This window comes from Rhipicephalus microplus, chromosome 8, assembly GCF_043290135.1.
Source record: "Rhipicephalus microplus isolate Deutch F79 chromosome 8, USDA_Rmic, whole genome shotgun sequence".
In the NCBI taxonomy this organism is placed as follows: Eukaryota; Metazoa; Arthropoda; class Arachnida; order Ixodida; family Ixodidae; genus Rhipicephalus; species Rhipicephalus microplus.
Window position 1 is genome coordinate 8,511,557 of NC_134707.1, and position 12,616 is coordinate 8,524,172.

Genomic DNA, 12,616 nt, shown 5'->3' on the forward strand with positions numbered 1-12,616 from the left:
ACTTTATGCCTCCGTTTCTGCTGTGCTCAAACGCTAACTTGTAGTTTGCGATAAACCGTTCTAGTCTACAAGGCGTGCATCCATGTTGGTCGCATTCGATGGAAAAAAAAAAGTGAGAAGGGCCAAAGCCCAGTGCACTTGTTGCGCACTGTAGACGCACGTCGTTTAGATTAGATACCAAGTGTCCAGGATGTGTTGGCAGATAGCACGCACACTTCACCTTTCTATGTGCCTATCGGGGAGGTTCCGGTTCAGATATGCAGCGCTGCCCGACGTTTATGACAACAGGGACGCCATATCGATATGCAGAGTGTGCGCACCTGAAGCACTTACTTTCTAAGAAGGTTTGCAAGTGTCGACTTGAAGCTGTATCTGCGTTTTGTACCATAGTGACTTAAAATCTGTAAGCAAGTAGCATAGAGTTGACTCTATTGAATAAAGTGCCCGTATCGCAGCATTAGAATGGGGCAGGGAGGCATTAGAAATGTGATGCTGCAAAGCACAAAAGTTCTGCTTGTTCATTGCATGAGAAAGCTTTAGCTCGCGTAAATAAGTTTTGCAGGATGATCTTCTGTTGTTCACAATAGTGCTAATTAAAATAGCAATGCTTATGTTTGAACGAGAACAGTGACTAATATCCAGTCACTTAACCCGAGTAGGCAAATTGATAGAACATGCCAAAGTAGACTCCATTTACCTTTTATTTGTGTGCTGCTTTTACTAACAGTAGGCTCACTTAAGTATGGTTAAACTAAGCCTCTTGATTGACCTGGCGCAATTAAGCTACACAAAGCTAAATATGCGTCCTGTTCTCTATTTTTAAAGTTCCCGCCTCCGAGCTTTTTTTTTAATTATATTTGGAGCAAAGTGCGAATGATGATCGTGAAATACGAAACCTACCAATCCGGCGCGGCTATGCTGTTATAATAATAAATGGTGAAACTCGATCTGCTCTCGTAGCGCTGGGTCAGCGGTGTTATGGAGCATTCGTAGCGTCGTGGGCGTCTACGCCAGCGGGCGAGCGACGCATGTGCGCTTATTTCCGGGTACCGCTGTGTTTGTTTTGTGCCGCCCCGCTAGCCGAGCTGTAGCCAACTACACTTAACCTGCGTTGGCGGCGGCGCGCTGCATGTGTCGCAGCGGCGTGCTCGGACAGCTGCGCATCCCGCGCCCAGGCACCTTCAAATCAGCGGGCGCGGCGGTGATCCAGCGTCGACCAGCGCCGTCTTGACGTCGTTCCAAAAGTCTTCGTGGCCCTCGCCAACGGAGCTGCACCGGCTGCCTCCGGTAGGTTGGGCTCTACCGCAGAGCTGCTTCATCCCGTTGGTAGGCTGCAGCCCTCTCCGCGTTCCTCTCTTTTATCCCAGCTACGAGGCTTTTCTCACAGGCGGCCAAAATTTGGTTTTCGAGAAACGCATTTCGTTGTGTCGTCAACCGATCGGATCAATTTGCTCTAACGCCGAGGGACATGCAACGATCGCGGGATCGTTTCCGAAAGCGCAACGCGCAATCGGTGTCGTCATCGCAGAGCCGAAGGAAACGCGCCTAAGAACAGCCCGCGAGACAGCAGCGAGGCCGTAGCCCATCAAAACAACCGCCACTTAGCGTTGTTGCCGCGTCTCGTGCGTCTACGCACCTGACGCCGCTTCGAGGGGGCAGCGCGGAGGGTCAGGGAGGGTGTCCTAACGACGTAAGCAGTGGACGTAAGCGCACGCGGGCCGCAATCGCCCGGGAAAGGGGACTAGGTCGCCCGCTCACCCTCCATTTATCGCTGTTCTTGTTTATTTTGTCGTCTCCGCGAGGAAAACCCGTCGCTGGATTTCTCTCCACCGTGCGCGTTGCAAGGCGACTACCATTGGCTTTTTTTTACTTCTCTGGTCGCGTACCCCTTCGTGTGTGCGTCGCCGCTACGACGAGCAGCCTCACCAGTACCTGTCCACAGATCTATCTCTTCCTGCCTCATCGGGGAGCCAAAGGTGCGTCGGGTCATCACTCCTCACTTTTCTCTCGCATTTTTTTTTTTAATGCCATGTTTTTCGTCGTTCCCCTACGCACATCGGCTGGACGCCAAAACGTGTCAACGTTCTCGAGGTCCACTAAGCGGGGTGCGTGCCCAGTCCAGTGCACGAGGAAAAGAAAGACGCGGCCAGGTAGTTATGACTGTCGGCCAGCTGGTCGAATACTAATGGTGAGAACGCCGAAGGTTTCCTGCTCTCTTGTTTTTCGGTTCGTTGGACACGTTCTCAAGGAACAGCCGGCTGCCCCTCGCGATCTACGGCAGGCTGGCGTGCTGACGTCGAGTGTTGACGCTGGCTTGCCGTACCACGTGTGCGCGGACACTCTTTCCCAGGCGCGCGAAGCCGAAAGTTTTCGGACGTACCCCGGCAATTTGTTGCAAGCCGCGTTGATTTACCCGAGTAACACAGCTACCCTGCCCGTGCTGGGGCCATTACAGTTCACTGCATCCGGCGCCGTGCTTGTAGTGGTTGCGTGCTATTTTCGTTTCACTATGTAGGGCGCCGGAACACCATTCTCGCTGCCTTAGTATACTAACGAGGCCCTCATGGCACTATTCCTCAGGTATTGTGATCATGTCATTGCGCGTATGTATACTAACTTCAGTGGCATACACCTTACACGCATGGCTGCACTGTTTTTTTTTTTTTAATGTCTTCCTTGCAGAGTTCAATATTGGTTCCTGTAAGTGTCTTAGCAGATGTAGCAGTTATGTTTCGGCAGTTTCGTGTTTGTCTCAACAGTCCATTAGTTTAGGAATCTCGACTGTTTAAGTCATTTATTGATGCTCGAGCACATATGCATAATCTGTAACAGTTGTGGAGTATAAATAAAATTTTGGAATGGTATCCAAGGTTTGTGCATGGAATGCTTTAAAATCCTGCTGCCTTATTTCCTACATGAGAATGTCTGAGCATCTCATTCATTAAACTCTTGGTCACAAATATATAGTACTATATATAACTTATTATGTGAAAAAAAAAGAAACACGAGAACTTAACAAAAAGCCAACTCACCCAAAGCGGGTGCTCTTATTGTTAAAGAAACCTGAGTGAATTTCATGCTCTGACTTTGGATATTGTAAATGTCCATAATTATTTCCTGATGTCAATAGTAAGTTAATTATGTTCACTTCCAGGAAATTTGCCTGTAGACAGCCTTAAGCCCGAAGTATTCAAATAAGTGGGGTTTAATGTCCCACGAGATTAAAGTAATGACATGCTGCTACTCACTAGTAACTTAACTTCGACTTACCATATGCATAGAACTGATAGCTGGAACGTGATGAACACAGTAAGAAAATTTAAGTAAGTACTGTCATGCGATACACGAATACACAGAAGTGATGTATGAAAGTGTGTCACAATATTTACAAGCAGCTGTGCCGCAGAATGGCTGACAGAATCTTATGCAGCATGTCACCTCTCTTCGCAGTTGGATATAGTCTTCAACCAATGCACATTGCCTCATAACAATATTATAGCGTAGTTCTGAATCCTAATCCACGCCTGTTGCTCCCTAACAGGAGGGGCTCCACAGCCACAATGGCGGAAGCACATCAGGCTGTGGCCTTCAGCTTCACAGTGACCCACGAAGGTGTCAACATCAACTATGACCGTGAAGTGCTATTGCTCGTGTGGCAGAGCGGCTTGCGCTCGTGGAAGAAGCGTGTGGCTCGCTTTCTGACCAACCTCTACAATGGCGTGTACCCGTCCTCCTACCGGAGCCTCTACCTCTTGCTCTCCATTGTGACGGGATTCTCGCTTCTCGAACGTGACGGCGGGCTCACGCTGCGACTGGCTTCGGTCATCTCGAGCCAGAAGACTGCGGCAGGTGCATCGACGGCCGTTCTGCCGCGTTTGGCGGCGAGTGGGGTGGCCAGCGTGGTGCTTTGGATTCTTTGGAGCCTTGCACAGAGGTACGCTCTCAAAGCACTATTCCTCTACAAGGGATGGATGTACGAGAGCAGAGGCAGTGGCAGCAAGGTACGTTGCAGCACTCCACTTGTGACGTGCATTGATTGTCTCCACAGAGTGGCTTCATGTGAATACAGTAGAGATCTTGTCACATTTTTATAAAACTCTGGTTGGGCCTAGTTCGTACGTAGCTTTTAAGGTGAATACTCCAGTGCAAACGTGGATGGCGCTACAAAGAGAGCAAGTTGGTGAGACAAGCACAGCATCAGTGCTTGTCATATGTTGTCTCTTCTTTGTGGTCTATCTTGGTTTGCATTTATGCCTACACTTATGATATAACATTTCTTCTTGAAAAAAAAATACATAGAACCTGAGGTATTGTTCTAAATACAAAAATAATATACAAGGCCTAGATATAAACGGTCACTTCATAAATATTGTTCAAGGCAGCTTGTTTTTGTCTTATCCATGTTTGCGAGTTTTCTGAGCGCTTCCTCTTTAAACTCATGCCAAAGTTTTCTATTTGTAGTGTCGGATGTGACATTCGAAGTCGGCAATAAATATGAAATTTCATCGCAAAGGCTAGCCTCATGACAATTTGTGCAGTAATTTTCAAATATTTATTTCAACAGCCCAGTGTCCTCAGTATGGGCTGTGTTATTTCAAATGACCACGTTATTTCACTGGAACTGTAATAGTGTCGTATAAGTAGGTGCAAAATCGTATTGTGTCTAAAAAAAGTAGTCAAGTTTGAGAGAGCGTGTGGAGGCAGTAGGCTTCACATTAATGTCCAGTGTCGTATTGTCACGGATGATGGCATTGCACAATAAAATTCAGCATGGCAATGGCTGGGACAGGGGCTCTGATTGTGAAAGAAAATGTTTTGAGCTAGAGGAAAAAAAAAAGAACAAACTTATCATAGATGGGCAGCACTAGTGCACTTGTGTGTGGTATCGTCACTAATTGCTTTCATCTGTACTGCACCGTTGAGGCATGACCTCGCTTCAGCGATATTTATGATGGTTATGCCTTTTATATTTTTTTGTAAATGTCCTGATCCGGTCTGTCATTTCATGAGAAATGAATTATTCCTCATTGCGTGGAACAGCTGTGACCCTGTCCCATTTTCAGTTCACACGGGCTGGGGCATTTGAATCTGGCCTGTTTAGAGAATGTTTTTTTAGATTGTCAACTAGCATTTTACGAGGCTCTCGGTAGTTGTACTTGCTTTCCGAGCCAAACCGAGCGAGCAGCCTTTTTGCGCATGAATATGATTAGCTGTTTTCGAGATGCCAAAAGTTGCTGAGCTATTTGAGTACATAATGCGAGGCTGTTTGTGGGGGCAGAGTTAGGAAGTTCACATATAGACTAATTTGTTCTTGCTAAACTTTTTAATAAACTTTATATTTTGTGTTCAACATCTGGGCCTTCTCTCTTTTTTCTATATGGCAACATGCTTTTTTTTTGCTAGGAAGAAAACCACAGATGTGTATGTTTATTAGATGGATAGACAGGCACATACCATACCACACTAACATACATTCATGATACTTCTTAAGTGGCAGAGCTAGTTCTGTACCTTGGCTCTCAGAAATGACTAGGCACTTTTGATGTCCTTTATGTTATCGATAGAGTTTGCACATAGGTACTGAGGTGCTACTGTCGTTCTTGAACTTTTTTTTTACTCTGCCTTTAGAATGATTAAAAAGAGATATAAAAAGAGTGAAAAAAGAACTTCTTTATTTTTTTTAGTTTGTCAGCTAATGGCAGGCTCAGAAAGGGTGAAGTCTAAATGATGTCTGAAGTGTGGGAGCAAAATTGCTTCAAATCCAGCACACCAGGACAGGAAGAAAGGTCATAATACAATTAATGCATTACTTGCGAAAATCTCAAAAGTAAGGCATTGGCGCATATTGACATATTCACTGCAGCTTATGTATCTGCCTTCTCATGCGTCAGGAAGGCGCCTGAGAATACAGATGCATAAGTAGTCAAGTCTAGGCATTCTAGATTCTAGACATGCGTCTTCCTGATGCATGTCTAGAACTTAGTTTACCTTTAGCGTCTCAATGTATTAGCGACCGGTCTTAAATGTGGTCATTTTACTCGCTGTTGGCATTCTTAACTTTATTCCAAAGCGTAGACTTAATACATATTGAAAATGTGTCAGGTGCAACTACCAGCTGTAAACGAACACAGCGGACAGTGGTGACAATTCTTTGTTGTTCCTGTCTCGTCTATTTTTTATGGTTTTTAGTTCTACTTGATGTACTCAAAGATGAACAAGCCTCAACTGGAATTTCTCGTTATAACATACGTCTAGCTGCATAATGCAAAGAAGAGGCGTATTGTCTAACGTTTATGTGAAGCTGGGGTGTGGCTACTATACGAGTTTATATGGTAGTGCTCATCTTGCCTTGTCTCGTGGCCAAAACCACTTCAGTCTTCTCTCGCCAGCCTTGGTTGCAATGATTATGTCCTTGACTCTGTAGGTATTGTTGTTTCAAGCTCTGCCTCTTTTCAGCCGCTATAGCAACAGTAATGATTGTTGTTGTATTGGTACTACCAATTTATACCATTGGAAGGCAACTGTGGATGTGTGTGTTCACATAGATAAACAGATAGACACATACACCATTAAGTCATTGGCCAGATCTAGTGGATTAAAAAAACTGTTGGTGACTTATAACATTAAAAACTTAAACCATTAGTTTAAGAATATTTTGAAAATTTACATCTTGAAGTAATGCCAGAGCACCGAATTCGGAATGGCGAGTTCATACTGATATCTTTCGAAATCGAGCAAAATTTTCGGTTTGCACAGGCTCTGATTGGGCTCTAGGTACAGAACTAAAATTTTTTATTGTACAAGAAATGCAGTTTCTTTTAATTAAATTTTCTGCCCCCAGGAAACAAACAAACAGAAAGCAAATAAGTTCAAGTATAAAATTTTTCAGGCTTCCTATCGCTGGCAATGTTGAACCACTGATTTGTACTGGTATTCCCAATGTTGACACCATTGGCCGATGCTGCTAAAGAAGTATGCATGAGAGCAGAAGTATTCTGTTGGTTTCATTACTTTCTGGGTTGTCTACACGGACATCTTTTAGGAATTTACAACTCCCCCAGTTTTCTATACTTTTACACCACATAGATGACTTGCCTTACCAGTATTACAGCTGTTCTTGGCAGCAGCGCCTGTGACACAACTGCTTGCGTAACTCTTATCTCTTGTAAAGCCGGGTAAGCAGCTGGCTTTGCGTTGCACAACGTGTGGAAATCTAGGTGCATATTTTAACCAGGCTTGCGCAAAGGGTGCGTGCTGTGTCACTGGCTTGTCATCAAAAGTTGTGTGGTTTAGTAACCCGTAAACAGAGGATACTCTTCACAGACTAACAAGCACCTGTAGTTGTGCTGCCAATTTGCATACCTGGGGACAATTCTGAGTTTTATATTTGGATACACTTAAAGCAAAAAAAAAAAGTTCTTATTAAGAGAATGCTAAACTGATTTCAGCGAAGTGACTGTTAGAAACGGGTATGCTATTTCATCCTTGAAATGTTTTCCGAGATTGTGGAAAACTGTCCTATATGTAAAAAAAAAAAAAATAAAAGCTCGACCTAGTGGCTGAAAACATGAGATTAAAACCAGAATGATAAAATCTTAATATTTTACTTAATGATGACATGATTACTTTGATAATGTTGTAGAAATCATAAATGTTCGGTATAAAAATAAGTATGATACGTGTGTTATCGGTAAATTACGTAGTTCTCCACTTGTTAAATAATCAACCTTTCCAAGGCGTCAGATTTCTCCCCGTTTTCGGTACAAAAAAAAAAAAAAAAAGAGAAGCTCCAACTAAAATAAAATTTTGAGCAGTTGGTACGGTATATCATTTTGTGTGAAAGGGGGGGGGGGAGGGATTTCATTGATCTGAACTTAAGTGTTTTGGCTGCACTTCGAAGGGTTTTTGAGTGTCTTAAAATGTGGAGCTTTGCCTTGAATTATACTCTGAATAATATAGCTGCGATTTACATCACTGTTATGCAGAGAAACGCATCATATAAGTTCATAAGTAAAATAGGGCAGTGAAGTCTATCGCGAAACACTAGAAATTTGGCTACACGCTAAGATAATTTTAAAGATATCAAGTTTAGGCTCAGGTTTCTTGAGAAACATGCAAATTGCAAAAAAAAAAACAACAACACTAACATCATATAGAAATGTAACTCAAGTGTTATGGATGCTCTCACAATAAAACAAATATAATAAAAAGTGCTGGTCATGCAAAGGAACTTAAGGTTATGTTCAGTTGTTATTGATAATTTTAAAGATATCAAGTTTAGGCTCAGGTTTCTCGAGAAACATGCAAATTGCAAAAAAAAAAAAAACACAACACTAACATCATATAAAAATGTAACTCAAGTGTTATGGATGCTCTCACTATAAAACAAATATAATAAAAAGTGCTGGTCATGCAAAGGAACTTAAGGTTATGTTCAGTTGTTATTGAAAAAAGTGTAATGTTATGTTGACATCTGTAAATATTATGTGGCTGGGCTAATGTCTTATCTTTGCCAACTTAGGTCCGTGTTGACAAACCAACTTTATCCTTATGTCAAGTTTTCTTTAAGTTTATATTTGCTGTAAGAATGGTAACATGGTAAAAGACAACTACAAAACTAGTTTGGGAATACCAGCTTGCTTTGTTTAGAAAATGCACTGAGAGCTAAAAACTGATGAGAAAAACTGGAGATAAGGGTAACATTTGTTTAGGCCTTAGATACCTGGTCTTTTTTTTTCATTTCCCTCGTGAGTTGCAAATTATTTGTAAATGAAATATTTTGCTACATGCATTACTTGGCAAAATATTTGGTCATTGAGTGCTAATTTTTTCATATGTGTCATTTCTCTTCCTGTTAGCAATAGGACAAATTGAAAAAAATGTGCCTTTCTAGCTATGGTTTGCTCAGCTTTATAAACTGTTACCCAACCCATGTTTAGACAGTAGTCCAATATAAAGTTTCTGCCGTATAGTAGGCGTTATAATGCCTATAAAAGTTTAATGAACCCTTAAAAGCAAGTCTGGACAGGCTTGTCTGCTTTGTGAGAGTCCCCAACCTCTCAGCCTTATACATTATTTATCTAGCATGGCTAGTGGTGGTTGATTATTTGAATTACGTTCATTATAGTTACCTTTAGATGATTCTGTCACTACTTTTGCTGAAAAAAGGACTCGAGTGTTGGACATTTTTTATTATATGTAAATTGTTAAGCTTTTTGTAAGGTGTTTACAGACTGAAAACAGTAGGGCACTTATTGGAATGATGAAAGAGAGAGTGTGTGACTGAAACAGTGTGAAATTCGTTCCTGTTTCGCAATCGCCGAATGATGTCTCTTTATGAACATAAGAACGTAAGACGTATAGCTGGTGTATTCATTAAGTGCCATTTCGAAAGCATCTCGTGCATAGTGTTTCTGTATGACCTGCGGCAAAGAAGAGAGGGCAGAGTTTAATCTCTTTGAAGTTTCACTTTCAATACGGCTACGCTCGCACGTGGAGTGGTTTGAGAAGCATAAACACGTGATAGATAAAAATGGCTAAAGGAGCAGAATCTCGAGATTAGAAAAAAAGTGAAGAGGCGGAAAGGGGACCTGGAGAGCGCTGCTTTCCCCTTATTTATCTCGTGATAACAGAACATTATGTATCAACGGCCCCTGGGGCGCTATGATGACGCACTCCTCTGACTTCCAGGGCGAGGGGGAGCTAGCCTTGGTGAGGGGGGTGGGGGTGCTATCAAGGTCACTGTATATCTTGGGCAGGCCTTGCTTTTGCGACCGTACGATGGCGTAAACTGCTCCCAGGTGCAGCTTTCTTTGTTTGGTCTGGGAGCCAAGCCGAGCGTGCAGACGTCTTGTGTTTTGCCTCCCCTCCCACGCCCCCTCCATTTCTTTTCACTTTCTGGTTCCACGTGGATGCACTGGCTTCATCTCCTGCCGCACGTGGCACAAGAGCTGCAATCGCAATTAATTTGGGGAGGGAATCGAAAGGGGAGTTCGGTGCAGGGGGAGAGGTCGTGTGTGCTGCATGAGTAATGACTTTGTCGTCTGTGAAAGCCGTCCCACCGCAAACACTTCCTCTTTCCTCGGCAGAATGCAATAAGAAGGAATGAGCGAGGGTCTATAGAGCCGTCTTCATGATTGCCCGACTCCAGGAAGTGCCATACATTTTCCTGCTGCTGAGCATAATTACGCCTGGAATTTGTTTTCTTTCGAGTGCAGGGCACCTGTTTTTTTTTTTGTTGTTGTTGTTGTTTCTTCATTTTTTGCCCCTGCTAGAGTTGGAGAATGTAGTGGTACACGACAGCTGTTCTGTTTGCAAAACAATGGCTTATCGGGTTCATCTTGTGTACGCTCATTGTTTGGCCGGATGTCACTTTGGCTAGGACGAGCCAAGCCCTGTCTCCCGTGCCTCGTGTGGCTTTGCATAGAACGGGACAGTTTTGTCTTTAGAGCCTAGGCTGTATGTGCCAACTGCTGTGTGGGTGCGGCTTCTAAAAAGTCTACTGGGTTGCTTGTCTACTGATGTTTGAATGGGTTAATGGAGGCCGCTAAGAAACCTTATAGTCTATGTAGGTTTGGCTTGAATTGAAAGCTTTTTTTTTATGCTTATGTTGAATGGAGAGCTGGGATGGCTTGCATTAATGACTTTTAGGAGCATTCAAAAACCTCAATTTGTTTGTTCTGTTGGGTGGGAAGGGGAAAAATTTTTTTGTTTTGTTGTGTTTCTTGGCCATTATAGAATGAATATATCATTTCTGTATATTTGATAGTTAAATAGTAATTTGGTTCAGCTTTGCATCATAATATGAAAGTGTGCATCCATTGATATTTATTTTGTGAGCTGTATTTAAATTTCTTGGCATATGTATTCACTCGTGTAATGATTGGCAATACTTTGCTACGATATCAGGAATATTTGTTTAAAAAAATTTACTTTCTAGTCATACTTTAAGGTTTGAAGACATACCTATTTTATGACAAGATAGATAGTTTACTCCTGAAGTTGTTTTTATAACATCCCTTCTTATTGGTGTATGCATGTATACATGTAAAACAAACGATATAGAACACTGCACGGGGGTAGATTCTCAATGAACATTTAACTCCAGTAAATAAATCTGTGTGGTCTTTTAATTTAGTAGTGGAACTGGCATTCTACAGTTAGTTCTCTATCAATGGGAACAGACAGTGTGCTACTTAACATAGACTATCACCGAGGTGTGATTCAAGAACCCGACGATAAATTTTCTTTCTCATCTAGATATATGTTTACCTGACCATATCTGATACAAAACTTGTTGAGTTGCGTTGCCTTTATTAACTGCTGATTGTTCTCTTAAGCAGTGTAGTGGAGTGTACATGTAGCACATGTATGTTTGCCGCTTACTTAGGTTTGATAAAAATGACCTTTGTACATGATTCGCCATGAAGCCTGTCCTGCATTCTCACCACCTTTTCGCGGCTTGTGCCTTCAGTTCCTTCTTTGCTGCCTGCATGATAACGACTGTCTTATCATTGTCTCCTTGCCCTGTATGATATCACTTCTGGCGCTGCATTCATGGCAATGTATTAGGAAATCAGTATTGTTGAGGAAGGACTTCGAGAAGTGCCCTTTTCTTTTTCATTGCTTAGATCTGAATCTGGTAGTGCCTAGAAGAACAATCTATTCTTCTCACCCTATGTTCTATGGGGCAAAGATCATGATTCAGTGAGATAACTGAGATATTATAGACTGCAAGAAGGAGATGGAAGAAGCTAGCAGATGCTTTTGGCATTTGAGTTATAGTCACTGGTTTGAAAAGCTGCATTGAAAATTACGATGCAGCTCGGATTGTTTCGTTTGGAAGTTGACTAGAGAACAAGTCTTGGTGTTCACAAATTTTAACTAGGTTACTTTTTACATTCTTCATTTAAAGCAAATGGGTGCCTTGAATTCCACACATTGCATATAACCGTTACTCCTGAGGCAATGTTAGGAACCTTGAAAGTTGTTCAGAATTGGGAACTCAGTGCCACACATTTATAATACCATCAGTGCAAATGAAAGGTTCAATACGATCAATTTACTGCATTGTTAAAATATTTTTGGATGTATCATTTGTTGCCATAAATAAAGGTGTCAGAGACGTCAAAAGTGTGTAAGAAACTCAAGCAAATAAATGTAAAACACTTGAGAGAATTGTGGGCTTTTTTCTCTATGCATAAAATAGTTATGTATCGATTGCCTTTTACATTGTTCATTGATGACCCCTGCAGGGAAAGTTCATTGGACACTGAAAACAGGTTTTCGTCCGGCAGGCTAATGGCGGCAAACATCGATACACACTAGAACCAATCATATACTGTCGCACTGGTAGCAAGTTGTTTTTTTTTTGAGCGCTCCGCTCATGTAGCAAACGTGCCCAAAACAGCAGTGCATCGAAACTTTGCCTTCGACTTTTGTTGCGTGATGAATGTATTCAGCACAGCTCTTTGCTTCCTTGTCAGTGGAATACCTTGTCTCCCTTGCAGAATATTCTCCAATATCGCCAACACAATGCCGATCAAATAAGTAGATGTACTGTCACAAACGGAATTTGCCAGCAAAGCCTCACGCTTTTCACTATTTGAAACTTTGC

The 12,616-nt window shown here is 42.3% G+C and overlaps 1 protein-coding gene across 4 annotated transcripts in view; it reads left to right on the forward strand.

Moving 5' to 3' along the window:
* Positions 1–965: 965 nt before the first annotated feature.
* whd (carnitine O-palmitoyltransferase whd) overlaps positions 966–12,616 on the forward strand; it is a 35,238-nt gene continuing 23,587 nt past the window's right edge. Inside the window, exons 1-2 of one of the 4 annotated variants that reach the window (XM_075870929.1) lie at positions 966–1,287; positions 3,542–4,001. In XM_075870929.1, the coding sequence (XP_075727044.1) occupies positions 3,561–4,001 (441 nt within the window). In that variant the 5' untranslated portion in view covers positions 966–1,287; positions 3,542–3,560. Of the gene's footprint in view, positions 1,288–1,377; positions 1,977–2,052; positions 2,189–2,396; positions 2,581–3,541; positions 4,002–12,616 lie in introns of those variants that run through there. The other 3 variants (XM_075870928.1, XM_075870930.1, XM_037416181.2) reach the window with 3 other exon arrangements.